Source organism: Danio rerio, chromosome 8 (genome assembly GCF_049306965.1).
Source record: "Danio rerio strain Tuebingen ecotype United States chromosome 8, GRCz12tu, whole genome shotgun sequence".
In the NCBI taxonomy this organism is placed as follows: Eukaryota; Metazoa; Chordata; class Actinopteri; order Cypriniformes; family Danionidae; genus Danio; species Danio rerio.
The window spans coordinates 14,243,684-14,271,248 of record NC_133183.1 but is presented as its reverse complement, the minus strand read 5'-3'; the positions used below and the strand labels follow the sequence as shown (position 1 = coordinate 14,271,248).

Genomic DNA, 27,565 nt, shown 5'->3' with positions numbered 1-27,565 from the left:
AACATCCTAATTTATGTTGGAATCATGCTAACAACATGCTAATTCATGTTGTAATCATGCTTACAACAAGCTAATTCATGCTAAAATCATGTTAATAACATGCTAATTCATGTTGTATTCATGCTAAAACATGCTAAGTCATGCTGGAAACATGCTAACAACATGTTAATTTATGTTGGAATCATGTTAACAACATGCTAATTCATGTTGACATGATACAAACAACATGCTAATTCATGCTAGAATCATGCTAAAAACATGCAGATTCATGCTAGAATCATGTTAACAACATGCTAATTCATGTTGACATGATACAAACAACGTGCTAATTCATGCTAGAATCATGCTAAAAACATGCAGATTCATGCTAGAATCATGTTAACAACATGCTAATTCATGGTAGAATCATGAGAATCATAAGACTTGCTTCAGTCTTAAGGTGGTTGTTGACTGCAGTAATCTTAAACATTATCTTTGCCAACGTGACACTTTTTCTAACTAAATGAACTACTTCAAACTAACTTTCTCAAGCCACCATAAGCTGAATAATGACTCGGACCATTGAATTATTAGAAAATGATCCACACCCAAGGTGTAACCGCCACATCATCACCTTGGGTGTGCATAATTTTCTAATAATTAAAAACCTGTCATCAGTCATCATACTACAGAGTTGTTAAATGCTTGATCACTGTCTTTAGGGATAGCAATCATAATATAAGCATTATAATTGACTTCAACCATTGAATTATTAGAAAATATACAGTATAAAGCATACAGTATAAAGCACATACACACACACACACACACACACACACACACACACACTTAGCTTCTTCACCATGTAACCCCTCACAGACACACCATTGCACTGTGAGTTCAGTACGAACACTTCTTTGGTGAACCATTGACTGAGGTGAAGCCATTGCAGATCTCAGGTCATTATGACGTCTCGGACTGTCACAGACTGCATGACATTCCTCTATTAATACACTCGATAAACTCAATGCAGCTGTCAATGTGAAAATCTTTGGCTCTGTCTGCTTTCGGAAATAATTGCCTATTTACAAACCCACTGAAGTGTTTCGGCACAAATAGAGTATAAAATGCAAGGCTGATGAGGCGGTGTCAGGCCTGTCAGAGCGGCAACGAGTCCTCCTGCGTCGCCCCATTTGAGGTTTCTGTCACCCCACACGCTCGTCACAGCGCTGTCGCATTACGCCGGCTCGCTCTTGTCTTCCTGCTTGTCACCTTCGGGATATTAGAGGGCGTAATTTGTGGCATTGAATTTAAACTGTGGAAAAAGAGTTCGAGGCCCAGATTCAATCAGTTCTGAATTTAGACGAAGCCTTGTGTGGAATGAATCATTGCTAAAGAGCATGTTTGATGTATGCAAATAGTGCATTAGTCCCCACCCACTTTTTTTTTTTTTTAGAAATAGCGCTTGATCTGAAAGTAGTTTTAGTATAGGGATTTTAAAAACTCTTTGTTAAAACATTATTACCTGCACACCAAATAAACTGTTTATAAGAGAATCACAACATAACACACTTTGGTTTGTTATAAAGAAAGTAAAGAAGGTAAGTAAAGAAGTGTCTGAAAAAAGAGGATGAGACATCAAATTTTTTTGTGTTGCATCAAATTAAAGTTAGAAAAGTGAGTTTTAGATACTAATTTTTATTAAATGCAAGACACACTCACCGGCCACTTTATTAGGTACACCTAACTACTGTAGTACCAAGTTGGAGCCCCTTTTGCCTTCAGAACTGTCTTAATCCTTTGTGGCATAGATTCAACAAGGTACTGGAAAATTCATCAAAGATTTTGGTCCATATTGACATGATAGCATCACGCAGTTGCTGCAGATTTGAAGGCTGCACATCCATAATGTAAATCTCCCATTCTATCACATCCCGAAGGTGCTCTATTGGATTGAGATCTGGTGACTGTGGAGGCTATTTGAGTACCGTGAACTGATTGTCATGTTCAAGAAACGAGTGTGAGATGATTTACACTTTATGACATGGCGCATTATCCTGCTGGAAGTTTCCATTAGAAGATGGGTACAGTGTGATTATAAAGGGATGGACGTGGTCAGCAACAATACTCAGATAGGCTCTGGTCAGGGCTGGCGCGTATATAGAGACGACCTAGGCGGCTGCCAAGGGCAGCAGAATAGAGAGGGCGGCTTCCCCGACACTACCCTCACCACCCGAGCCATCAGTTATATTCGCGTCTAGGGTGGCAGAATAGAGAGGGCGGCGTCCCCGACACTAACCGTACCACCCGCGCCATCAGTTATATCCATGTCTAGGGCAGCAGAATACAGAGGGCGGCGTCCGCAACACTACCCTCTCAACCCGCAGCCTCAGTGACCGTCCTTTGCCTAGAGCGGCAGTTCCGCTTGCTCTGGCCCTTGCTGTGGTGTTGATACAATGCTCAATTGGTACTAATGGGCCTAGATTTTGCCAAGAAAAAGTCTCTCACATCATTACACCACCACCAGCAACCTGAACCGTTGCGATGGGGAGAACCCTAGAGATGGTTGTGTGTGAAAATCCCAGTAGATCTGCAGTTTTTGAAATACTCAGTCTAGCCAAACTGGCAACAACCACTATCCCACATTCAAAGTCACTTAAATCACCTTTCTTCCCTATTCTGATGCTCACTTTTATCTGCAGCAGATCGTCTTGACCATGTCTACTGTTTTGCCATGAGATTGACTGATTAGAAACAGTTGTACCTTATAAAGTGGCCGGTAAGGATTTATGTTTTTTTCGTCATTAATGTACACACAGGACCCTATATTGACAGAAAAACACAGAACTGTTGATATTTTTGCAGATTTATTCAAAAAGAAAAACTGAAATATCACATATTCCAAAGTATTCAGACCCTTTTGCTCAGTGTTTAGTAGAAGTACTCTTTTGATCTAATACATTCATATCCTTTTAAATAATGATGCATACACTTTTGATCTAAATGCATGTCCATACAGATGTGTATTATATTATATTTGTGATTTTGATTTGTGAGAAATTGGTAACAGTAATTTGTGGGATTTAAAATGAAGAGTTAACATGGGAATTATTATTATTTCTTGTAATGTTTCTTTCAAATATTTCTTGTTGTAAATGTGCCTGACAAGATTTTTTGGTATATAAATAAATTACATTTTTGTAGGTGTGGTCTGCAATTTAGGGTTAAGAATATGAAAATAAATTCTCAGAAAATAAAACAGCTAAACAACACATTTTAATATAGTATATGAACATTATAAAGCTGTATTACGCTATTGTTTTAACTCCTTTTCATCTTTGACTTGATCTTTTAAAACAATTCTTTTTCTCAATTCTCACATTTTATTTTAAAACTGTATCATTTGAAAATAAAAGTGTAGTTCTAGAATGAAAAAAAAAAAACCTGTGATTGTTGGAAAAAAGCAGCCCTGACATGAACAACCCCACTCTCAAAATTACATTTATGTTGATGTGGGGCATTTCATTTTAGAGCGAAAAAAGTTCATCTATTAGATTGATAACTGTTAGACCCGTTTAAGTCATTATTGCCAATATCTTGCACTAACATTTCTTTGTCATCCATATAAATTATTAAAATACTCAAATCATTTTCACTCCATTTCAGTCTTACAAAATGTAGGTGTTAAGTGGCTGTTTCTGAAGCACATTCAAGTGCATGTACTGTAAGGTTTCATCTCAGCTTAAATGACGGGGAAAAAAGCCAAACGCACCATATCCACCTCCAATCACCGATTTCCCCCCTCAACGTACGCAATTAATCCAAATCTCTTCTTTTTCACACTCTGGAAATATCTGCAACAGCCTCCCTAATGCAATATTACCGTTTTCATCTGCCATTCGTCTTCGCTCATTTGCGATTAGCCCTTTTCTTTGTACAGCATTTGAAAAAAGAGAGCCTGGAATCTGCCACTTTTCTCTGTGTCAGAAAGTGCATAATTTTTCAATCTTAAACGGTTAATGGTTCATTATTAGGTCTGGATTTAGCTCTGATAACTGCTGTAGGAAGCCGTCTTAAAGATGTATTATGCTCACTGCTCCAGAAGATAATCCAGTGGCTCTTCTCTAAAACCCCCCATGTCTGTCGTGTAATTTTGCCATTATTATCTCTTCTCTACCTGTACAGTATGTCTCTCTCTGTCGCTTGTTCCCTGGCAGATAAACGTCGGGACCTGACAGATGGGCATTTTCACAATTTGGCTGTTTTCTGAACCTCCTACCTGAAGCAGAAACGCAGAACCATTATGATATTCCTGGGTGGTGGTGCACTGTCTGTTGCTTTGGTCACTTTGTTATTGCCTAATGCACTAAATAAGTAAACCATATGTTCATTGGACATAACTAATTATTAATATTAAAGGGGACCTATTATGCCACATTTTACAAGATTTAAAATAATTCTCTGATGTCTCTAGAGTATGTGAAGATTCAGTTCAAAATTCCCCACACATAATGTTATATATCTCTTTAAAGCTTACCCTTTTAGGATTTGATCCAAAGGGATGTTCTATATCTTTTTAAAGCTGAACCTTTTAGGATTTGATCCAAATTATGTCGTTTTGGTGACTGTCACTTTAAATTCAAATGAGGTTGTGCTCCACACCCTATTTTGAAAAGAGGGTGGAGCTAAAATGCCTATGCATTAGAAGATTCAATAAGGCTGCTTCTCACTCAGGGCTCTTTATGCTAATGAGAGAAAGAGATTCATTAATGGGCAGAGTTTTCCTCTTCTGAAGACATGTACAAAGGGAGAAAGTAAATCATCATCAATCAAGTGTTTCTGCAGACTGTTTTTTAATAAGTGTGGTTGTAAAAAAATAAATAAATAAATTTTTACCATTTGAGACTGGCTATATTCACACACAGTTACCACACACTGTTTAAGCAACCTATAAAAGTGATTTTTGCATATTATGTCCTGTTTAAGAAAAAAATTCTAATCAAATATTCATAAACATAGCCCATATTTTCTAATATGATCAGAGTTTATTATGCGGTACATTCATGTAAAGCAATATACAGCTATGGATGAAAATACCACTTGAAATTTCTGTTTCTCTCGATTTACACTTAAGCCCCTTTCACACAGTGATACCGGTAAATATCCGGAAAATTTCCGGAACGACTTTACCGGTATATTCAAAAAAGCGCTGTTCACACAGGAGAGGACGTTACGGAAATTTTCCGGAAAAGAGCATTCACACATCCATTCCAAAATACCGGTAAATTCTGACATCATTCACCACAAATGAGCTTTAAACGGCTGCGCTTGTATTTGTAAACATTTGACTAAATTACAAACTCTTTTGATGATCAATATTGTAAACAACTTTCACTGGATCATATTCGCATGTCGAGATGTTCATAATATGTGCGTGTGCTGACGCTCACAGGCTGTTTCATGGGCACACGCAAAGCTTGAAGGTAAACAAACAACGGCTTATCATAAGCATCTTATCGATGATTATTTGCACAGTTGGCATTAAGAAGAACATATAAACGTTATCTGACTAACTTCTAGCAGCTAAATGTGTCTGGAAAAATATTCAAAGGCTTTTATCCTCACAAACCGCGCGGACGTAAATGCGTCTGACTGTTGTGATTGGCTAAAGCAGAAGTCTTACGTCAGCACGTTCTAGACGTGCACGAGCTTATTCCGGAAATCTTCCTTCTGCTTTCACACAGCGCAGCATTCCGGCAAATTGCCGGTAATGTTACAACTTCTCTTTCCGGAAAATAGCCAGAACGAATTTACCGGTATTTTCAAAAAGGACCTGTTCACACATACAACCTTTCCGGAAAATTGCCGGTAATTTTCCGGAAAGGTCTGTATGTGTGAAAGGTGCTATAGATTAGACAGACAAAATTATTAGCCCTCCTTTGTTTTTTGTGTGTGTGTGTGTGTTTTTTGTTTAAAATTTGTTTAAAAGAACAAGGACTTTTTTTCTATTTCCTTTTAAATTATTCTTTTGAAGAAAGTCTAACTTTTTTTTTAGTTTGGCTGGAATAAAATTAAAAACACATTTAAATTACACTTAGTATTTTGCAAAATAACTAGTAAAATATTATGTACTATTACTAGAAATAGATTCAAATGTTATGTTTTCAAAATGTGTTAAAAAAAAACTTCTGTACGTTAAACAAAAAATATTTTATTAAAAAAAAAATTAGAAATTAAATGTCACACTGTGTGTGTGTTTACATATAAACAGTATATATATAATTGGGCCCTATGAAACACCCGGCGCAATAAGGCGCAAGACGTGTTTGGCACAATTTTTTGCTCTTTTCAGACCAGGACTACAGTAATTTTTACTGTTTGCACCACGTTGTTTGAATAGCATATCCATTTGCACCACTTTGCAGACTCATGGGTGTTCCGGTCTGATACGTGTTAAGGCGCTTTGTTAGTGTGTGGCTATTTTGAGGAACTCAAACCGACCACGTCATTGACCAAGAAACAGCTGGTCTAAAGTCCAACACAGAGCATGTCTATGCAGGGTAACACTTAATACACACATGGATGTACAGCTACACAAATATCTTCATATATTAAAAAAATGAAAGGATTAAAATATTGCAAAAATGTATCTTTTATACATAAATACAAAAAACACTGCCTCCATGTCTTCTTCATCCCGGGGGGCTTTTTTTAGGTTATTCGTGACAATTTGCTTTTGTATAATGTTATTATTATTATTATTATTATTATCACTATTATTTATTATACTGTATGCATATTTATGTTTGTTTTATCAAAAAAACAAGTTTGGATTTGTCCACCTGTCGGGTTTTGAAGATGGATGCATCACCATATGGGGCATAATAATAGGATGTGTGTTTGGATATAACTTTGTTTTGACCACATTTCGTTATTGTTGTTCATTTATTAATTTGATGGAAATTAGAACTAAATTTAGAAATAGTTTTGAAACAAATCTTTGCACTTAACAAACAAAATTAAATATGTAGGCTTAATAGATGTCTTTAGTGGAGTGCTTAGTCCTTATCTACAAAAGTGAAGGAGTAAAGAGAAAAAGTAAAGTAAAGAGGCCGAATGGAGGAGGCTCATTCTTTATCCTCATGCTGCAGATGGTTTGTTTTACTGTTTTCTCACCAGTAATTCAGTTTTTCCACTTAGTCCACCATGCAAATAGCAAATGCATCATGACTTTCAAAGGGAATGGGAGATGATACTCTGATTGGTGTAATGCACGATATGCTCAAAACACACCCATAACTCATTAGGAGAATAAGCACGACCCTGTTAGACCATACGTTGTGTCGCAGAGTGTATTTTTAGCAAAATAGCAAAAGTATAATTGGATACATCTTCAATGCTTTTGCACCGTGAGCTTTAGACTTTGCACCTAGATCGTTAAAATGGAGCCCTTATTTTCTAAGATGTTTTAATAATAATAACTGATGATGACATTGCTTCTAATTTAAAATTTGTTATTTACATCTATTTTTATTGCTTACATTAGCAAAAAAAGTCTTGTCTTCAGACATGTTTATATCACTTTTTTTGACAACATCTGACAACAATGTTCAGTAGAGCTCTGAAAGCAGTATTTGGTGCAATAATCATTATTTTCATTATTATTATTTTTTTTTACAAAAAACATATGTATATGTTCCTTTGGACCCAAAATGTTTTTAGTTTTCAGATGCTCAATGTGCTTCATCTGCAGCGTTTGTCAATTAGTGGACAGTGCTAAATACAGATGTCTTGGAAACACACTGTGATCTGATCACTGAAAGCGCATATGCAAAACGCATATGCTAATATAAATGCTAATGTGCCTGAGACAGCATTGAACGACCCCCTAGTAGTAAAACATGTAATCATTGTGCCAAAAAATAGATTCTGCTTTAACGGAAAACAACCCATACATTTCCACAACACATCTGATGTGTCAGTATACACTAATGCAAAGCAATATATACAGCTGGTAGACCATTGAAGATTGAAATTTCCCCTTGAATATTGTTGTTTTCTTTGCATCTATATACGCGTAAAACGTTTTTGTTTTGTTTTGTAAAATACTTATAGTTTTCATTCATTCATTTTTCTTCAGCTTAGTCCCTTTATTCATCAGAAGTCACCACAGTGGAATGATCCACCAACTTATCCAGCATATGTTTTACACAACGGAGGCCCTTCCAGCTGCAACCCATTACTGTGAAACATCCATACACTCTCTTTCAAATTCATACACTACGGCCAATTTAGTTAATTCAATTCACCTATAGTGCATGTCTTTTAATTGTGGGGGAAACTGGAGCACCCAACCCACACCAACATGGGAGAACATGCAAAGTCCACACAGAAATGCCAACTGAGCCATCTTCTTGCTGTGAGGTGACGGTGCTAACCACTGAGCCACAGTGTCACCGTGATCTGATAGTATTTATTTCAAATATAAAAGCAAAATGTGGTATTTTTTGTATAAAAGAACAAAAAGGTACCACGTTTTAGACGTTTATACTCTACATCATTTAATCATTAATATTTTAAGCTCAGAAGAGTTAAGAAATCACTATTTAGTATGTTGAACAACACTGATTTTCAATCACAACTAATAAAATTTTGTCAATCTGTAAACTATGCATTATTATTATGCATCGATTCTCTCATATTTCATTCTTTTTTAGATGTCACATTTGAAATAAATATATTAAAGTAATATAATGGGCAGATCAGAAAATATTTTGTTCTTTCATGAAAGCAGACTCACATATTATAATACTAAGAGTTAGTATAGAAATATCTTGTAACACAGTCGCACGTTTGCTCTGTGACTCTAGATTTATCTCCATAAAAAATTACTTAGACACTTCTGCACATTTTCACTTCCCTATACATCAGTTTGCTCCGTCAATATTGTCACCACATACTTTACATTTAAACCTTGTTCTCTCCATCATTTGTAATAAAAGCAAACCAATGTGTGAATGGATAATAACTTGATTAATTTATATTTTTGTTTGACTGTTGTTATTGTTATGTAGTTAACAGAGCAAGGACATTTTTTATAGTATCTCCTACTATATTTTCCTTCTGAAGAAAGTTTTATTTATGTAACCCACATGTCCTACTGCACCCAATCAGATCTGAGCTGGCAACAAACCGGTGATTCTTTGCATGGGGGTCGGTTGCTCTAACAAGAAGGCTAAAGGCCATGGCCTCCAGCGTCTGTCACTGGAGCACGTTTTGAGGTCAGTGGAGTGAGGTTTTACCTGCATATCACTTTGCTAGCTGGCCTCCACTATACTCACCCCCTAAAACTTACTCCCAACCCGGACGAGCCCCCACATGGAACCCAGCAGTTCTACTGCGCTCAAGCCAGTCTTAACTGGGATTAAACTGGCGATTCTTTGTATGGAAGTGGGTTGCTCTAACAAGGAGGCTAAAGACCTCTAGCGTCTGTCGCTAGATTTCCTTTTGAAGTCAGAGGAGTAAGGTTTAACTGCATAGGACTTCCCTAGCTGGCCTCCATTATATTTAATTTAGTTTATCTGGAATTAATTGTTACTTTTTTTTATTAACAAACTACTAAGATAAATATTATTAGCCCCTTTAAGATTTTTTTCTTGATTGGCTACTAAATAAACCAGTGTTGTCTAATGACTACACCTAAAATTGCACTGTAAGTTAAATACTAGTATTTTTAAAAACTAGTAAAATATTATGTGCTATCATCATGGCAAAGACAAAAAATAATTAGTTATTTGAAATTAGTTATTAACACAATGTGTTAAAAATAAATATCTCTATTAAACAGTTTTAGGGAAATATTAAAAACAATATTTCATTCATTCATTTTCTTGTCGACTTAGTCCCTTTATTAATCTGGGGTCTCCACAGCGGAATGAACCACCAACTTATCCAGCAAGTTTTTGGGCAGCCGATGCCCTTTCAGCCACAACCCATTTCTGGGAAACATCCACACACGCATTCACACTCATACACTACGGACAATTTAGCCTACTCAATTCACCTGTACCGCATGTCTTTGGACTGTGGGGGAAACCGGAGCACCCGGAGGAAACCCATGCAAAGACAGGGAGAACATGCAAACTCCACACAGAAACGCCAACTGAGCCGAGGTTCGACCCAGCGACCTTCTTGCTGTGAGGCGACAGCACTACCTACTGCCCCACTGCCTCACCAAAAAAAAAAAACAATATTTAATGATATTAATTAATAATTAATTATATTCATGATTCAAACCATACACCCCAGCAATGTTGTCACAATACTGGAATTTGATACCAATCGGTACTGAAATTTAAAAAACGTCCATTTCCAGCGAACAGTTGAGCTTGTTCTTTAACAGCGCTGATTTGCCGTTGTGTTCACGTGCTCAACAGAAGTGACTGGCCGTGAAGTTCATCGTTTCACTGAACTAACCGCTGTTTACTGAGTCTAACCACAGACACACAGCACTGGAGCATTTCAAATCTGTCAAGATCGGTCGATTCATCGGTGGATCACTCATATGTCAGCTTATAAACAGACCAGCTGATCTTTGCTGCTTTAAAACGCTCCAGTGTCCCTGTATCTGTTGTTACACTCGGGAAACACTAGTGAACTGACATTTCTGTTGAGCATGTGAACAAAATGGCAAATCAGCGCTGTTTAAGAACGTGCTCAACAGCGATCAAACGTTAGCAGAAAATTAACTTTTTAAAATTTTCAGTACTGATTGTTATTGAATTTCACTATTGTTACAATACTACACCCCAGTATTATCTACCACTGTATTACAAACCAAACGGATATAAATACCAACAGATATCTCTATTCATTAAATATAAATTTGAAACTGAAGAACGAGTTTCCAATTAGATGTTGGGTGTCCACAAGCACATTTAAGCTGTATTAGGTTTCAAAAGAAAGATATTAGTTCAGCCATGTTTCACCTTGACCTTCGAGGCTTATCCATTTCACCAGAGGATGTGTGCAGATAAATTCCTGTTAAGGCTGATGATATGATAGGCCATTATTGCCGTCCACTCTGGGGTTATAATTTACTACAGAAATCATGCATCCTCATATTTACTACGATTCACAATAAAATAACCTTGCAGTAAATGTTATGTAGCGGAAGGTTAAAAATGTGGATCAAAGCAGAATGGCACGTAATTGCCAATTACTCTGTCAACATCTGACGTTTAGACTGCGGAGGCAGAAACCAAGAGCGTAACTTGTATTTGTAATATGAGGCTTGAAGAGAGAGAGAAAATACTGTGAAGTGGATGGAGAGATAGATGAAGGGTGAAAGAGAAGGAGAGATAGATTAAATGTGATTGAAATGAAGTTTGAAGAAGGGCGACATGGTGGCTCAGTTGGCATTTCTATGTGGAGTTTGCATGTTTTCCCCATGTTCGCGTCGGTTTCCTCTGGGTGCTCCGGTTTCCCCCACAGTCCAAAGACATGCGGTATAGGTGAATAAAATACAGGGTGGGCCATTTATTTGGATACACCTTAATAAAAGGAGAATGGTTGGTGATATTAACGTTCTGTTTGTGGCACATTAGTGTGTGAAGGGGCAAACTTTTCAAGATGGGTGGTGACCATGGTGGACATTTTGAAGTCGGCCATCTTGGATCCAACTTTTGTTTTTTCAATAGGAACAGGGTCATTTAACACATCAAACTTATTGGGGATTTTACAAGAAAAGCAATGGTGTACTTGGTTTTAACGTAACTTTATTCTTTCATGAGTTATTTACAAGTTTCTGACCACTTATAAAAACAGGACAGTAGGACAGTAATATCTCCCTAATCATTCGCATTTTATTAAGGTGTATCCATATAAATGGCCCACCCTGTATATTGGTCGTAGTGTAGATGTATGAATGAGTTTGTATGGATGTTTCCCAATACACAGGCGTCCACTGTGTAAAACATATGCTGGATAAGTTGGTGGTCATTCCGTGTGGCGACCCTCTGATGAATAAAAAGGGACTAAGCCGAAGGAAAATGAATGAATGAAGTTTGAAGACTACAGCAAGTGGACTGATGGATGTTACTTAGATGGACAAGTAGACAAACAGCTTATCGACAAAGCAGTTGGTTTATTGATGGACTGCTTGATTGTGTTTTTTTCTTCTTGACTTTTTTATCTTGCTCTGATTTTTTCTTTTACCACAACCCCTTGAGGACTTTTGATAAATGAAGACTAATTTGGTTATTTCTGGAATCGGGGCTCTTATTTTTTGTTTGCCTTAAGCACTGCAGAAATAAATTTGGCCTTAAGTTAGTTTGCTCTTTTGATTCATTTTAATCATGCTTTTCATTTTACTAACTAATAATGAGCCATTTTTATTTGCACTCTTTGTATTTTGAAGAAAACGATGTCAATTAATTATTGAGCTGATCAGGAAAAAGAAATCGAGCTGTTTACGCTGAGGTCTTGCTTTTGCAATCGAAAGTTTAATTTCACAGGCCTGGGCATCAGTGGAGGGTTATGAGAACTGTAAAAATGGTTATCTGTGTGTACAGTTCTGTTTAAAGAGACCCTTTAATGCAAATCCATTCCCTTTGCATTGACTTTCATCACTTACTAGTGTTTTCACGATACTGGAATTCAATAACAGTTGGTGTACCCAACGTGTTCTTTAACAACACTGATTTGCCATTATGTTCACGTGCTCAACAGAAATAACTGTGAGTGGCCATGAAGGTCATCAGTTTACTGCTGTTTTCAGAGTCTAACCATGGATACAGGGACACTAGAGCATTTTAAAACTGTGAAAATCAGTCGATTCATCAGCAGATCGCTCGTACGTCAGCTTATAAACAGACCAGCTGATCTTTGCGCCTTTAAAATGCTCCAGTGTCCCTGCATCTTTAGTTACACTTGGTAACTAACAGTGGTGAACTGATGACATTTTTACGGCCAGTCACAGTCATTTCTGTTGAGCACATGAACACAATGGCAAATCAGCGCTGTTTGGGAGCACACTCAACAGCGCTCAAATGTTAGTGGGAAATGACCTTATTTAAAATTCCTGTACCGATTCGTATTAAATTCCAGTATCGTGACAACACTATCACCCACTACCCATACAAGCAGACATACTGTACCAAAACTAAATTGTTTTAAACTAAGATGTTTGACTTGGGGAGCATTTATAGCAGGCTTTTTTGTTAAGTATATATCAAATGGCATTAAGTGCCAATATGTTCAAAAAGGTTTGGAACCACTTCTGGAAAAGTAAATAGTTACTAACTCAAATGATCCATTCAGGGTGAGTCTTTGTTAAATGATTCAATAAATTTACAATGTGATTCAAAATGAGTAGGAAAAATTTTTGAGTGCGTGAGCTTGAGTGAGCAACTAATGCTGAAAATTAGGATTTATTCTTTTGTCTATTTAACTATTTCATTTATATTCACAACTGTCAGTTTTTTTTATTTTTTATTTATTTATTTTTAAATCTGCTGTAAAAGGTTTAGCAATTTTTTTTTTACTTAGCTCATACTGGACTTGAAAATCAAAAATATGATGGTTTTGAATGTAATGGAAAACATAAGCAGAATACGGTGTCTGACTAAACTATGCTAGCCTATGCTAGTCATGTTTTTAAAATAAAATTGAAAAATACCACAATTAAAAGAAGCACAACTTCTTTCACTGCAGGTTTAGTGGTCTTAAATATCATGAGTTGGTATTCATTCATTCATTCATTCATTCATTCATTTTCCTTCGACTTAGTCTCTGATTTATCAGAGGTCAGCACAGCAGAATGAACCACAATCCAGTACTGAGAAACACCCATACACTCTCACATTCACATACACACTAATAAACTACGGCCAGTTTAGTTTATTCAGTTAACCTATGCTGCATGTTTTTGGACTTGTGGGGGAAACCGGAGCACCCGAAGGAAACCCACAACTCAAACCTGTGACCTTCTTGCTGTGCGGCGACAGTGGCAACCACTGAGCCACCGTGCCACCCAAGTTGGCATTTAAAAGTCTTAAATTAATCTATACTCTTAAATTAAACTCTGTAGACACATTATTAAAACCCAGCCTAATTTTAAAAGAACATAAAAAATGTCCTCACCGCTGTAGCACATATGGATGGTTACCTTTTGTTCAATTGAACATTTCTATAGATGTTGAAGATTTAGGGATCTTTACTGAACCACAGACAGCAAAATAAAACCTTTATTTTTAAGAGTGAATACCATAAAAAATAAAGCCCTTATTGGCAAGCCAAAGGAAAAAACAAACAAAAAAAAAAACATGTTTTCCAGCCTTATTTTGAGTTGTCAGTGTGAAGCATCTTGTTGTAGCCTATAATACCAAGCTGCTGTTGGTGCCTTCACTTCTCAGAGCATCTTATTCAGAGTGTCTTTATTCTGCAGAAGGCTGCTTTTTGACAGAGGGCAGCTCTCGGTGCCTTGTGTTTCCAGCACTGCTAACACACTGGTTTGACAAGCACACATACGAGAGAGCCAGATTGGGCTGGTTACTGTTACTCCATGCCTGTTATGCACACATACACACAGGAGCTGGAAATAGGCTCAAATAGATATTCATTATGCTGTTTTTCACAGGAACTCTGACATTTGAAACTCTAACTCTATCGCATGGCACATACTCAACTTTTCAGCATGGCTAAAATTAGTGCGGGGTTATTAATTAAAAAATACAGTCGGTCTATGGAAGTAAAAGAAAAAAAATATATATTTTAAAAATTAGAGGGCGGCACGGTGGTTCAGAGGTTTGCACTGTCGCCTCACACCAAGAAGGTTACAAGTTCGAATCCAAGCTGGGCCAGTTGACATTTCTGTATGAAGTTTGCATGTTCTCCCCATGTTTGTGTAGGTTTCCTCTGGGTGTCCCCAACAGTCCAAAGACATGCGCTATAGGTGAATTGCGTAAGCTAAATTGTCTGTAGTGTATGTGTGGGGAAGGGCATTCGCTGCGTAAAACATGCTGGATAAGTTGGTGGTTCATTCCGCTGTGGTGACCCCAGATTAATAAAGGGACTAAGCTGAAAGGAAAATTAATGAAAAATGTTGTGATTAATCTTGTTGCTGATTGGCCTTTTATTTCCATTTTTTATTTAAATCCCTTTAGGGAAAAATGAACAGGAAAAACACTTCTAGAACTTCTAGCTGCATAACTAGGCGGGCATAATGTATCAATACAAAACATGTCTGGACTCTGTTGCTATAAAAATATCATAAAATGACAGTTTTATAACATGTTTTCTATTTGAGTGAAGATTCAATAGGACAAAAGCTGAAAACCTTTTTTTTGAAAGCTCATGGGTGCTCAAAGCTGCGGTGCATAGGAAGGACAAACAGGGTTTTCTGTTCTGAACACCTACTGGCGTAGTTTTCACAGCACAAATAGGAGCTTGTTTACCAGCTGACAGAATAGTTGCTCTCATTTTTTTAAATTACGTGAAGAAGATTTCTCAAACAAGAAATTGGACTGCTAACATTGATATATACCCAGCAAGCATTTTTTTGTTTTTAATAATGTCTAATAGACGTCTAAACATAATCATCTTGGCTAAAACAAGGCTATATTCGAGCTGTCAGTGAAAATCTAATAGACGTCTAAGAATAAACCAAAACTAGAGTCATCAAATAAATAGAAATGAATGATTACACATATAAAGTCTGTCCAATCATGTCTATTTGACCACTAATCTAGTTTTGGGCTATTTTTAGATGTCTATTAGATTTTCACTGACAGCAAGTTTAGCCTTGTTTTAGCCAAGCTGTCTACGTTTAGATGTCTATTAGACATCTATTAAACATAAAATTGTTTGCTGGGTACCGACTTCCACATCTCTTAAAACCTCATACACGAAAATACACTGTACATTGAAAGACTCTTAAAACCAATTTATTGACATAAACGATTCCACAAAGAAGCTTTAACATCAAGGGGATCTTTCCATTTCACAAAGCCTTCTTAATATTGGAAATAACCCAGCAGGCACACAACATTATAAGACATTAATATTAGGTTAGATTTAGGTTGTGATGTCAGGTGCCCAAAATTCAATGTCTATCCAGTGTCTAAGGACAACCAAAGCTGTAGATTTAGCATGGACGCAGAGGACACATCCCAGCCAATCTCCATTAACTATTGAAATGTCCCACCAATCATTTAATCACTTTTTTAAAACTGTGCTTTCAATATTAACCTAGACACGCAGAATGGGTTAAATCACGTTCTCTCCTCAAGTTGTACCACCACCAAAACACATGAACATTGTGCTGTGTTTGGATGTAACAGAGCCAAAACTGTGGGTGAATTTCCCTATAGAATTTTTCCGCGCAAGAATAAGGTGTGTGAGGCGGGTAACACCGCAAATGACGATGGTGGAAGCAAAAAATAGGTGGATAACTCAAATTCATTACCGAATGAGTCCATCATGATAATGCCCTTGTGTTTAATGGTAGCGTTTCTTCCCACTTTGACGCACAGACTAATGCTAGCATGCTGATATAGTCTGTGAATAATAAGCCCTGACAACTGCAGAATAAACAGCTAAATATCAAAGTATGATCCTCATAAATAAATTTGCCTACACAGCAAAATCATCTGAGTAAAATTTTCTCAGTTTAGATAGTATTTGGTCCCTCTCTAAATTTAGCTACTTTGATTTAAGTTAATGAGACTATGAAAGGATTAATTAGGTGATGATTGAGCACTGATGATGAACACCTTCTTTTAATAACCAGAAACACAGAAGAGGAGTCAAATTTCGGTTAAACAATTTGTCAGAAAAAATACAACTTGTGCTCCATTTTTTTATAAACACCTACAGGTCCCCACCAATGTCAAGAACAAACCAACAGACTTGAGGACGTTATTTTGACGTCCAATAACATTGTCAAATGATGTTGATATTTGGTTGAATTTAGGTTCAACGTTGACGTCCACACAACTTCAAGCTTTAACATCATTACACGTTGTTATTTGGTTGATTTTAGGTTGGACGTGGGACACTGGCGTCGACCTGACGTTGGGTTCTGACATCAACTCAATTTTTTTATTTCCAAACCAAATGCAACGTCCCTACGGCGTTGGGGTAAAACATCAATCTAATGTCATGTTGACATCCTGTGCTTAATGGGAATAATGTCTCTTTAGATTATTGCAATGTTTAGATTATTAATTAAGTTAGTGCGGTCACCTCAGAGCAAAAAGGTCACTGATTCAAGCCTCGGCTAGGTCAGTGGCATTTCTGTGTGGAGTTTGCAGGTTCTCCCCGTGTTAGCGTGGGTTTCCTCAAGGTGCTCTGGTTTCCACCACAGTCCAAAAACATGTGCTGTAAGTGAATTGGGTGGGCTAAATTGTCTGTTGTGTATGTGTGTGAATGAGAATGGATGTTTCCTATTGTGAATCTCTATGGATGTTTCCAAGAGATGGGTTGCAGCTAGAAGGTCAATGAATTAATGAATTAAGATGCAAAGTGTTCTTTTAGCAACCAACATACAGTTGTTCTATGGCACTAGTGTGAAAATCTACTTTCTTAACATTCATATTTAAGAGTGTATTGCAATCATACATTTTATAGCTTTTTTTCATAACAACATTTGGGAAAAAAAATCATTAAATGGATGTTAGACATGAATTAAAAGGCATATTTAAATACAGTTTAATCCATATGGACTTTGGGTTGAAAGAAATATAAAATGCTAATAAAAAGCTCCAGACTTTTTGGAGGAGAAAAAAAAAAGTAAATCTGCAGATTTGCAAAATATAGTTTAAATAATGTGACAAGTGTATAAAAACAGTCTGCATTTGCAGTTGCATGTGTCAGTGTTGATCAATGTAACTCTGACTATAAACACTTTTTCAAGCAGAGATGCTTTTTTTGATAAACACAACAGCAGGAAACAGAACACAATGACCTCAAAATAACCCTCAAAATGTTTGTAGATGAAAAAAGCACATTTGTACTGTACATCTGTAAATCTAAATGACATGAATTGGTGTGTACTGTCTAGTAAATACACTGGTGAGACAAGAGCATATGAGCAATCTGTTCGAGAACAGAAAACACTCTGTTATTAATGATCAAGCAGAATGCTTAGCTAAAAGAAAGCTGCAAGCACAAACAAGCACTATATTTTAAAGCTATGAAATGACCTGTTGTTTGTACGCCTACACAATTCATTAAAGTTTATATTCACAGTTACATTTTAGAGTTTGACTATATGATGTTGCTTCCATAGTCTTTAGTGCGATAGATTTACAGTTGTGTTGTGTCTCTGGATTTCACAAGTGTTCCAAAAAAAGAGTTATGGTTATGTTATGGTATTTAATACAAATATGGATTCTGTTAAATTAAAATGCATTTTTAGGTGCTAGTATCAGCATGTTAGTGTAAAGCAGGGATCACCAAACTTGCTCCTGCAGGTCCGGTGTCCTGCAGATTTTAGCTTCAACCCTAATCAAACACACCTGAACAAGCTAATCAAGGTCTTATAGGTATACTTGAAACACCCAGGCAGGTGTGTTGAGGCAAGTTGGAGCTAAATCCTGCAGGGTACCGGACCTCCAGGAACGAGATTGGTGACCCCTGGTGTAAAGGATATCTATATTGTGCTCCTAAACAATTACAAAATTCTGATTTCTGCCTCTTTCAAGATGCTTCTCAATTACTTTTAGTTTAACCAATGACTGTATAAACACACTTGATCTTAACCACTTGCACTGGCACAGCTAGTAAAATTAACCACTATTGTTTAAAAGGGGAGGAGCTATTCTATGCCCCGCCTTTGGTTTTTGGTTGCGTTTACACTTGGCAGGTTTGGTTTGATTTAAATGTAGCCTACTGTGTGATTGCTCTTGTGCTGTTCATTTGAATGACATTGAATGCTTACATTCACTGGCCACTTTATTAGGTAAACCTGTCTAACTGCTTTTTAATGCAAATTTCTAATCAGCCAATCACATGGCAGCAACTCAAAGCATTTAAGGCATGTAGACATGGTCCAGACCATCTGTTGCAGTTCAAACTGAGCATGAGAATGGGGAAGAAAGGGGATTTAAGTGACTTTGAACGTGACATGGTGGTGGTGCCAAACGGGCTAGTCTTGAGTATTTCAGAAATGCTGATCTACTGGGATTTTCACACACAACAATCTCTAGAGTTTACAGAGAATGGTCTGAAAGAGAGAACATATCCAGTGAGCGACAGTTCTGTGGGCACAAATGCCTTGTTGATGTCAGAGGAGAATGGCCAGACTGGTTCAAGCTGATAGAAAGGCAACAGTAACTCAAATAACCACTCGTTACAACCGAGGTATGCAGAAAAGCATCTCTGAATGCACAACACATTAAACCTTGTGGTGGATGGGCTACAGCAGCAGAAGACACTGGGTGCCACTCCTGTTTTTTGAACATGACAATGAGTTCACTGTACACAAATGGCCTCCACAGCCACTAGATCTCAATCTAATAGAGCACCTCAGGGATGTGATAGAACGGAAAATTCATCAACAAATCTGTAGCAACTGCGAGATGCTATCAAGTCAATATGAAAGAAAAAAATCTCTGATGAATATTTCCAGTGCCTTATTGAATCCATGAAGGATTAAGACAGTTCTGAAGGCAAAAGGAGGTCCAACCCGGTCCTAGTAAGGTGTACCTAATAAAGTGGCCGGCAGGTGAATATTTAAACTTTGCTGCATACAATCAGCTTAAGAACTCCGAGCAAAAGATATACTCTGTCCACATCTTGCCATTTTGTCTGAAATATGAACACAACACTCAATGTAAACCCAGACAGCACATGTAAGTCTTCAAGATGTATTCAAAAGAGCGTTTGGTCTGGACAGCATCTCCTGGGTACAGAGATCTTTAATTGATCTGTTTTATAACTATTTTACAGACATAATCTGAACATTTATTTAGGAGACATCACAGAGACATATTGGAGATAAGCAAACGCTCTAAAGCAGTGTTTCCCAACCCTGTTTCTGCTCTTGTTCAAAATTTGTTAAAATTATTTGATCAATTATTCATGACATGTTTTTGGTTAATTGTAACATATAAAACTAAGTTAATCTTGTTCCAACTTAATTTTATGAGTTAAGCAAGCTGTTTTAAGTCAGTTTAATATAATATAAGTTCAAATGACTCATAAGGTTAATCTAATTAAGCTTAAAATTTTAAGACAACCAGTATTTTTTTTTCAGTGTGGAGGCACACCAACAGTAGGCTACATATTTAAACATTCCATTATCTAACCCAATCATTTTAGGTTTTTGAGTCTCTTCTAATGTTTTCATGGGTTGATTTGGGTGTTTGATTAGAAAGACGTTAAAAATGTGTGCTGTTGGTGTTCTTTCAGGAACAAGGTTGGGAAACACTGCTTTAAAACACAATGAAGACCAACGGTCTCAAACACAATTCTTGGAGAGCCACAGCTCTGCACAGTTTAGCTTCAACCACCTCCAACTCACACCTGCTTAATAGTCTTTAGTAGTCTTAAACACCTTGATTAGTTGGATTAGCTGTGTTTGATTAGGGTTGGAGCAAACTGCGTAGAGCTGCGGCCCAACAGGAATCAAGTTTGAGAACTATGATGTAGACACAATCAGTTAGCCATCTCTGTAATAAACCAAGGAAATTACCAACCCAATGGAATGTGATCATAAACTCAGGAAAAGACAATAGCGTAATGTTTAAAATAAGTATCAGTTCTTTATACAGACATCATCACTTTGGTTTGATTTCAGCCATAATAAACAGAAAAGAGGGAAACAAGTGCTGCAAGAAAAAAAAAAAAAAACATCTGTGATGGCCTGAGGGTGGATAATTTAAGAGCAAATATTCATTTTTTGGTAAACTATCGCTTCACATAAGCCTGTTTGAAAGACGTCATGTACCCTACATTTTATTTTCAACCCCTTTTTGTATTCGCCTCATCAGTCAAATCCTCGTTACACTCCATATGCTCTGTATTAGCCCCTTTCACACATACAGACCTTTCCGGAAAATTGCCGGCAATTTTCCGGAAAGGTTGTATGTGTGAACAGGTCCTTTTTGAAAATACCGGTAAATTCGTTCTGGCTATTTTCCGGAAAGAGAAGTTGTAACATTACCGGCAATTTGCCGGAATGCTGCGCTGTGTGAATGCAGAAGGAAGATTACCGTAATAAGCGCGTGCACGTCTAGAACGTGCTGACGTGAGACGCCTGCTTTAGCCAATCACAACATTCAGACGCGTTTACGTCCGCGCGGTTCATGAGAATAAAAACCTTTGAATATTTTTCCAGACTCATTTAGCTGCTAGAAGTTAGTCAGATCACGTTTATATGTTCTTCTTAATGCCAACTGTGCAAATAATCATCGATAAGATGCTTATGATAAGCCATTGTTTGTTTACCTTCAAGCTTTGCGTTTGCCCGTGAAAACAGCCTGTGAGCGCCTGCACACGCACATATTATGAACATCTCGACATGCGAAAGTGATCCTGCGAAAGTTGTTCACAATATTGATCATCCACAGAGTTTGTAATTTATAGTCAAATGTTTACAAATACAAGCGCAGCCGTTCAAAGCTAATTTGTAGTGAATGATGTCAGAATTTACCGGTATTTTGGAATGGATGTGTGAATGCTCTTTTCCGGAAAATTTCCGTAACGTCCTCGCCTGTGTGAACAGCGCTTTTTTGAACATACCGGTAAAGTCGTTCCGGAAATTTTCCGGATATTTACCGGTATCACTGTGTGAAAGGGGCTATTGATAGCCCCTTTCACACAGTGATACCGGAAAATATCCGGAAAATTTACGGAACGACTTTACCGGTATGTTCAAAAAAGCGCTGTTCACACAGGCGAGGACGTTACGGAAATTTTCCGGAAAAAGAGCATTCACACATCCATTCCAAAATACCGGTAAATTCTGACATCATTCACCACAAATGAGCTTTAAACGGCTGCGCTTGTATTTGTAAACATTTGACTAAATTACAAACTCTTTTGATGATCAATATTGTAAACAACTTTCACAGGATCATATTCGCATTTCGAGATGTTCATAATATGTGCGTGTGCTGCCGCTCACAGGCTGTTTCATGGGCACACGCAAAGCTTGAAGGTAAACAAACAACGGCTTATCATAAGCATCTTATCGATGATTATTTGCACAGTTGGCATTAAGGAGAACATATAAACGTTATCTGACTAACTTCTAGCAGCTAAATGCGTCTGGAAAAATATTCAAAGGCTTTTATTCTCACAAACCGCGCGGACGTAAATGCGTCTGACTGTTGTGATTGGCTAAAGCAGAAGTCTTACGTCAGCACGTTCTAGACGTGCACGCGCTTATTCCGGAAATATTCCTTCTGCGTTCACACAGCGCAGCATTCCGGCAAATTGCCGGTAATGTTACAACTTCTCTTTCCGGAAAATAGCCAGAACGAATTTACCGGTATTTTCAAAAAGGACCTGTTCACACATACAACCTTTCCGGAAAATTGCCGGTAATTTTCCGGAAAGGTCTGTATGTGTGAAAGGGGCTAATGTCTCACTCATCGGTTCTTCTCGGCTCATTATAGCCCCTTTCACACAGTAATACCGGCAAATATCCGGAAAATTTCCGGACTGACTTTACCGGTATATTCAAAAAAGTGCTTTTCACACAGGCGAGGACGTTACGGAAATTTTCCGGAAAAGAGCATTCACACATCCATTCCAAAATACCGGTAAATTCTGACATCATTAACCAGAAATGAGCTTTAAACGGCTGCGCTTGTATTTGTAAACATTTGACTAAATTACAAACTCTGTGGATGATCAATATTGTGAACAACTTTCGCAGGATCACTTTCGCATGTCGAGATGTTCATAATATCTGCGTGTGCAGGCGCTCACAGGCTGTTTCACAGGCACACGCAAAGCTTGAAGGTAAACAAACAACGGCTTGTCATAAGCATCTCATCGATGATTATTTATACAGTTGGCATTAAGAAGAACATATAAATTTGATCTGACTAACTTCTAGCAGCTAAATGTGCCTGGAAAAATATTCAAAGGCTTTTATTCTCATAAACCGCGCGGACGTAAATGCATCTGACTGTTGTGATTGGCTAAAGCGGACGTCTCACGTCAGCACGTTCTAGACGTGCACGCGCTTATTCCGTCAATCTTCCTTCTGCGTTCACACAGCGCAGCATTCCGGCAAATTGCCGGTAATGTTACAACTTCTCTTTCCGGAAAATAGCCAGAACAAATTTACCGTTTTTTTCAAAAAGGACCTGTTCACACATACAACCTTTCCGGAAAATTGCCGGTAATTTTCCAGAAAGGTCTGTATGTGTGAAAGGGGCTAATGATTCGGACATGTTCAAAAGAGACGTTTGAATGAATCAGAGGGTTGTCCATTCGAGACCAGCAAGACTCGACTTTATGTCTCAATCTAGTGCAAAAACGTGTAGTAATTCAGAACGGTTTAATGAACCGGTTGAAACGATTCACTAAAAAGATCCGACTCATTCATGGATCGGACATCGCTGTAGACACGGCGTAAAGGCGAGGGAGGGGGACGGATTTCAGGAGCTCTCCACCACAAACGCGTGTCCACACACCACAGGAATGAAGCAAAAACAAACGGATGCTTAACACAGTTATTACGCAAAACTTTGTGGTTTTTCGTCTGAATTCGCGTGTTTTTGTCTCTCGCGGACTGGACAGGAAAGTTTTTTATATATCTGAGAAGGAATAACGTTACCTGCCAGCAAACGAACACATCATCCGCAAACCGTCACACCTTCTCCTCAGCGTTTGAGTGCGCTGAGGACATCGGATCTGCTTTTGGACTGCATTTTTTGTTCGTTTCTTTTTAAGGGTGAAGGGACAAGTCCCTTGAAGTACGTATGTTTTTCTTTTACAAAATGAGTGTGGATCTGTAGTTCTGTGTCCCGGTTCTCAGTAGGTTTGTGCGGAAGAGCTTGAGAAATAGTTTAGTTCCCGTAGACTGTTGTGTTGTTTCCCCCTTTTCTATTTCTTGGATGCTGGAATTTAAAACTGACAGTCCCGTTCTCTCCTCATGCCTATGAAAACAACTCACGGATGGTAAGGATTCCAGAGAATGGTAAATGATCGATGGAAAATCATGAACAGTGTTTCAGAACTCGAGGATGGACAGCAGCATAAATCGCAGGTATGTTGCACACGCGGAGCTATTAGACCTGCATGTGTCGATACATTCGTCATGTTCAAAAACTATGAATTCGATCATATGCGTGTATGATTTCCTAAATATACATTCAGTTGAGCAGAATTTTATTATACACATGCTAATTAATAATGAATACGCGAGGCATGTATTATCATTCATTTAAACCATTAATCAAGTTTGTAAAAAAAACATTGTATTTACAGTAAAAATACTTTAATTTGTGCTTTTTCTATTTTGTCTTAGAACTACTTGCTTTTTTATTAGAAATTACTATCATCTATCTATCTATCTATCTATCTATCTATCTATCTATCTATCTATCTATCTATCTATCTATCTATCTATCTATCTATCTATCTATCTATCTATCTATCTATCTGTTCGTCTGTCTGTCTGTGTATCTATTGCTAATATTTTGTAGAAAAATCTAAAACAAAAAGTGTGCTTAAACAGTACAATCTGTTTTTATTATCTCATTGTTTTATTTCTGTTAATGATTTAGAGATCTACAAAGCAGAATGGTCAGCGCTGGTGCTAAGAAACAGGTTACTTTACGATTTAGTGTCATTTTAGTGACAAACTGGTGAATTTTACAGTTGTATTTGATTTTACACCATATTTAAAAGCTGGTAAATGCTGTTAAAAATCCCACACTCTCTGTAAATTGTGGATCTAGAACACTTTTGTTAATCGTCCAAGCAGATGCAGATGATCTGACAATACTCAAACATTGACGGATTTCCCAGCTTAACACAAGTTCATTGCTAGTAAAGAATAAGCCCCTTTAGTTCCTAGAGTGATAAAGTAGCAGTGTCAGATGATACCTCTCTCCTCTGCACGCGAGGGAATACATTTGTTTCTATTATGCAGCTCACACAGGACTGAGGGATTAAGCTCAGCCTCTCCATGTATGAGCGGCTGCATATCTGCCAGAAAATTTCACTCATGACTGGTGGAAGTTCATGCATTCACTGCAGAGAGAAAGAGAGGGAGAAGGAGCACATCACAGGTTTGATGCAGGAGCTCGGCACGCTGAAGGGTGTTGCATCTTTGCTTTCTTTATCTTTTTCTGTCTCTTTCAAAAGCGTGTTTGAAAAAAAAAATCTATATCCCTCCGCTGCTTGCTTTTCATAGCCACTGTAATCTGCTGCGAGCATTTAGAGGGGAATGAACATAACACGCTGTTTACAGCAATCCTGATTATAGAGGTTTAAGGATGTGATCTTGGCCGTAACAGCTGTTTATTACTGCTATCATCCTCACGTGGCATCCTCTAACCTTTTCTCTGCGGGGGTGTGAAGTGTGCATAATACAATGCCCTTTCAGGAATATGTCAAGCCCCGCTTTTGAAGCATCAACATGAGCTGCTTGTTTTAATGACACTTCTTTATTCGCCCGTCTTGTGTCATTTTAACAGGCAGCGCAACCGAAGTGTCGTGCCAGTTTATCAAACTGCCTGGGCTTGTTTGCTTTGTGCTGCATAGGTTATTTTAGGGGTTGTTAATTAATCAACATGAATTCGTCTGCCATCCGTTTCTGACTGATGTTTATTAATAAAATATTCACTTGAGAGTGAGAGAGAAAGGAGGGGTGGAATCTCATGGGACGAATAAAACTGGTCACCTGCTGCGCTGGAGCGTTCAGACTTTGATGGACACGATTTGTAATTCCTTGAGCTGCTCTTTGTGCCTTGATTCTTCCAGTTGAGTATCACAATTGAAACCCATGGCCTCTGTGCGGTGGTAAAATAGGTTAAAAATAGGTAGACAGGCATACAGGTGAAATGAAGATTTGCATGTTTTAGATTTCCTTCAGCGTTGTGATGTACTGTACTTGAGTTAGTTATGTTAAGCCCAAAAGTGTCTTTGTAAGCTAGTTTTAAGTTGTAACTAAAACAGTTGATATCATTGTATGGTATAGTCAGATGGACTCGTTAGCTATTGTTCCTCAAATACTGGGGATTTTTCATTATCGGCTGTCTGTGGTGGAGTACTGTACTTTAAGCTCTACCTTTGCAGATACACTTTGGAACAAAACAGCTGCAAAGATTTTTAAAGATCTCTTTTCATGTCATATGCTGGCCTTCATGTCTTTTCAAACCTGCAATCTCAGAAATAAAGGCACAAAAGGTTTCAAAAGGTAGATTTTTGTATGTACACTTTTGCTACTAATATGTACCTTAAAGGTAGCAATTTTTACTCTTTAGATATAAATGTGAACCTTATGAAAAGGTACCACTCGAGTGACAGATTTTGTACTTTTATTTCTGAGAGTGTCTATGACTTTCTTCTGTAGAACATGAAAAGAGCATGTTTAGCAGTTGAATTTAAAACTAATATTTTGCATTTTTCATATTTTGCTATTAAAGTGAATGGTGACCACAAGCACCATAAAAATAGAGCACACAGATTGTCCACTATAATCGAAATTAACACTGTTCATGCTACCTTAGAGAACTATGAATTGTAGGAAACATATTTTTTATTATCATCTAAGTTTTCATTTGGACCTTTTAACATTCATTGAACTGTTTCATTGTACCAAAGATTCTTTGTTGTAGAATTTTTTTTTTTTTAGACAATTAAAGTGTTTCTCACACATTTAGTATTTTCATGAATTTAGGACTTACACACACACATACTAAACAGGTTGTTGGAAATACTTTTAGAAAAAAAAATCAAAGCTAATAAACTATAAAATGATAATCCAGCCAGCTAATATATTGTTATATATATTAGGCAAGGCAAGTTTATTTATATAGCATGTTTCATACTCAGTGGCAATTCAAAATGCTTTACATAAACAGGAATGAAAGAAATAAGTATAAAAAACAAATAAAAGTGACTAAAAACTGCATAAGATGTGATTAAATTGTTTATAAAAGAATGAAAAAGAAAAGAAAGATGACATAGTGCGATCTGTCTGACGTAGCACGTTGCTCATTTAGTGAAGTCACAACTGAACAGATGTGTTTTCAGTCTGGATTTGAACATGCCTAATGCTGGAGCACGTCTGATCATATTTGGAAGCTGATTCCAGCAGCAGGTGGTGTAGTAGCTGAAGGCTGATTCACCCTGCTTTGACTGAACTCTTGGGCTGCGTCCGAAACCGCATACTTCTATACTATGTAGTACGCTAAAATCAGTATGTGAGCCGAGTAGTATGTCCAAATTCCTAGAATTCAAAAATCAGTATGCGAGAAGTACCCGGATGACTTACTTTTGGCGAGATTCTGAAGTGCGCATCCCATGTATGCAAGCAGCTGACGCAAGTAGGTCATGTGACCATGTCAAAATGGCGGATGTAGTACGTCCGAATTCCATTAATACTTTTCACATTCAT

General features: G+C 37.5%; 1 protein-coding gene across 22 annotated transcripts in view; it reads left to right on the top strand.

The window, feature by feature from the left end:
- fibcd1a (fibrinogen C domain containing 1a) overlaps positions 1-27,565 on the top strand; it is a 398,615-nt gene that overhangs the window by 144,534 nt on the left and 226,516 nt on the right. For 5 of the 22 annotated variants that reach the window (XR_012384135.1, XR_012384134.1, XR_012384131.1 and 2 more), the window contains exons 1-2: positions 23,597-23,912; positions 24,123-24,205. The exons of 15 other annotated variants lie outside the window; for them this stretch is intronic. Coding sequence is in view for 2 of the 7 variants with exons in the window: in XM_073910114.1 (XP_073766215.1) it covers positions 24,134-24,205 (72 nt within the window). In the remaining 5 variants the exon portion in view is untranslated. Of the gene's footprint in view, positions 1-23,596; positions 24,206-27,565 lie in introns of those variants that run through there. 2 more of the 22 variants (XR_012384132.1, XR_012384133.1) reach the window with 1 other exon arrangement.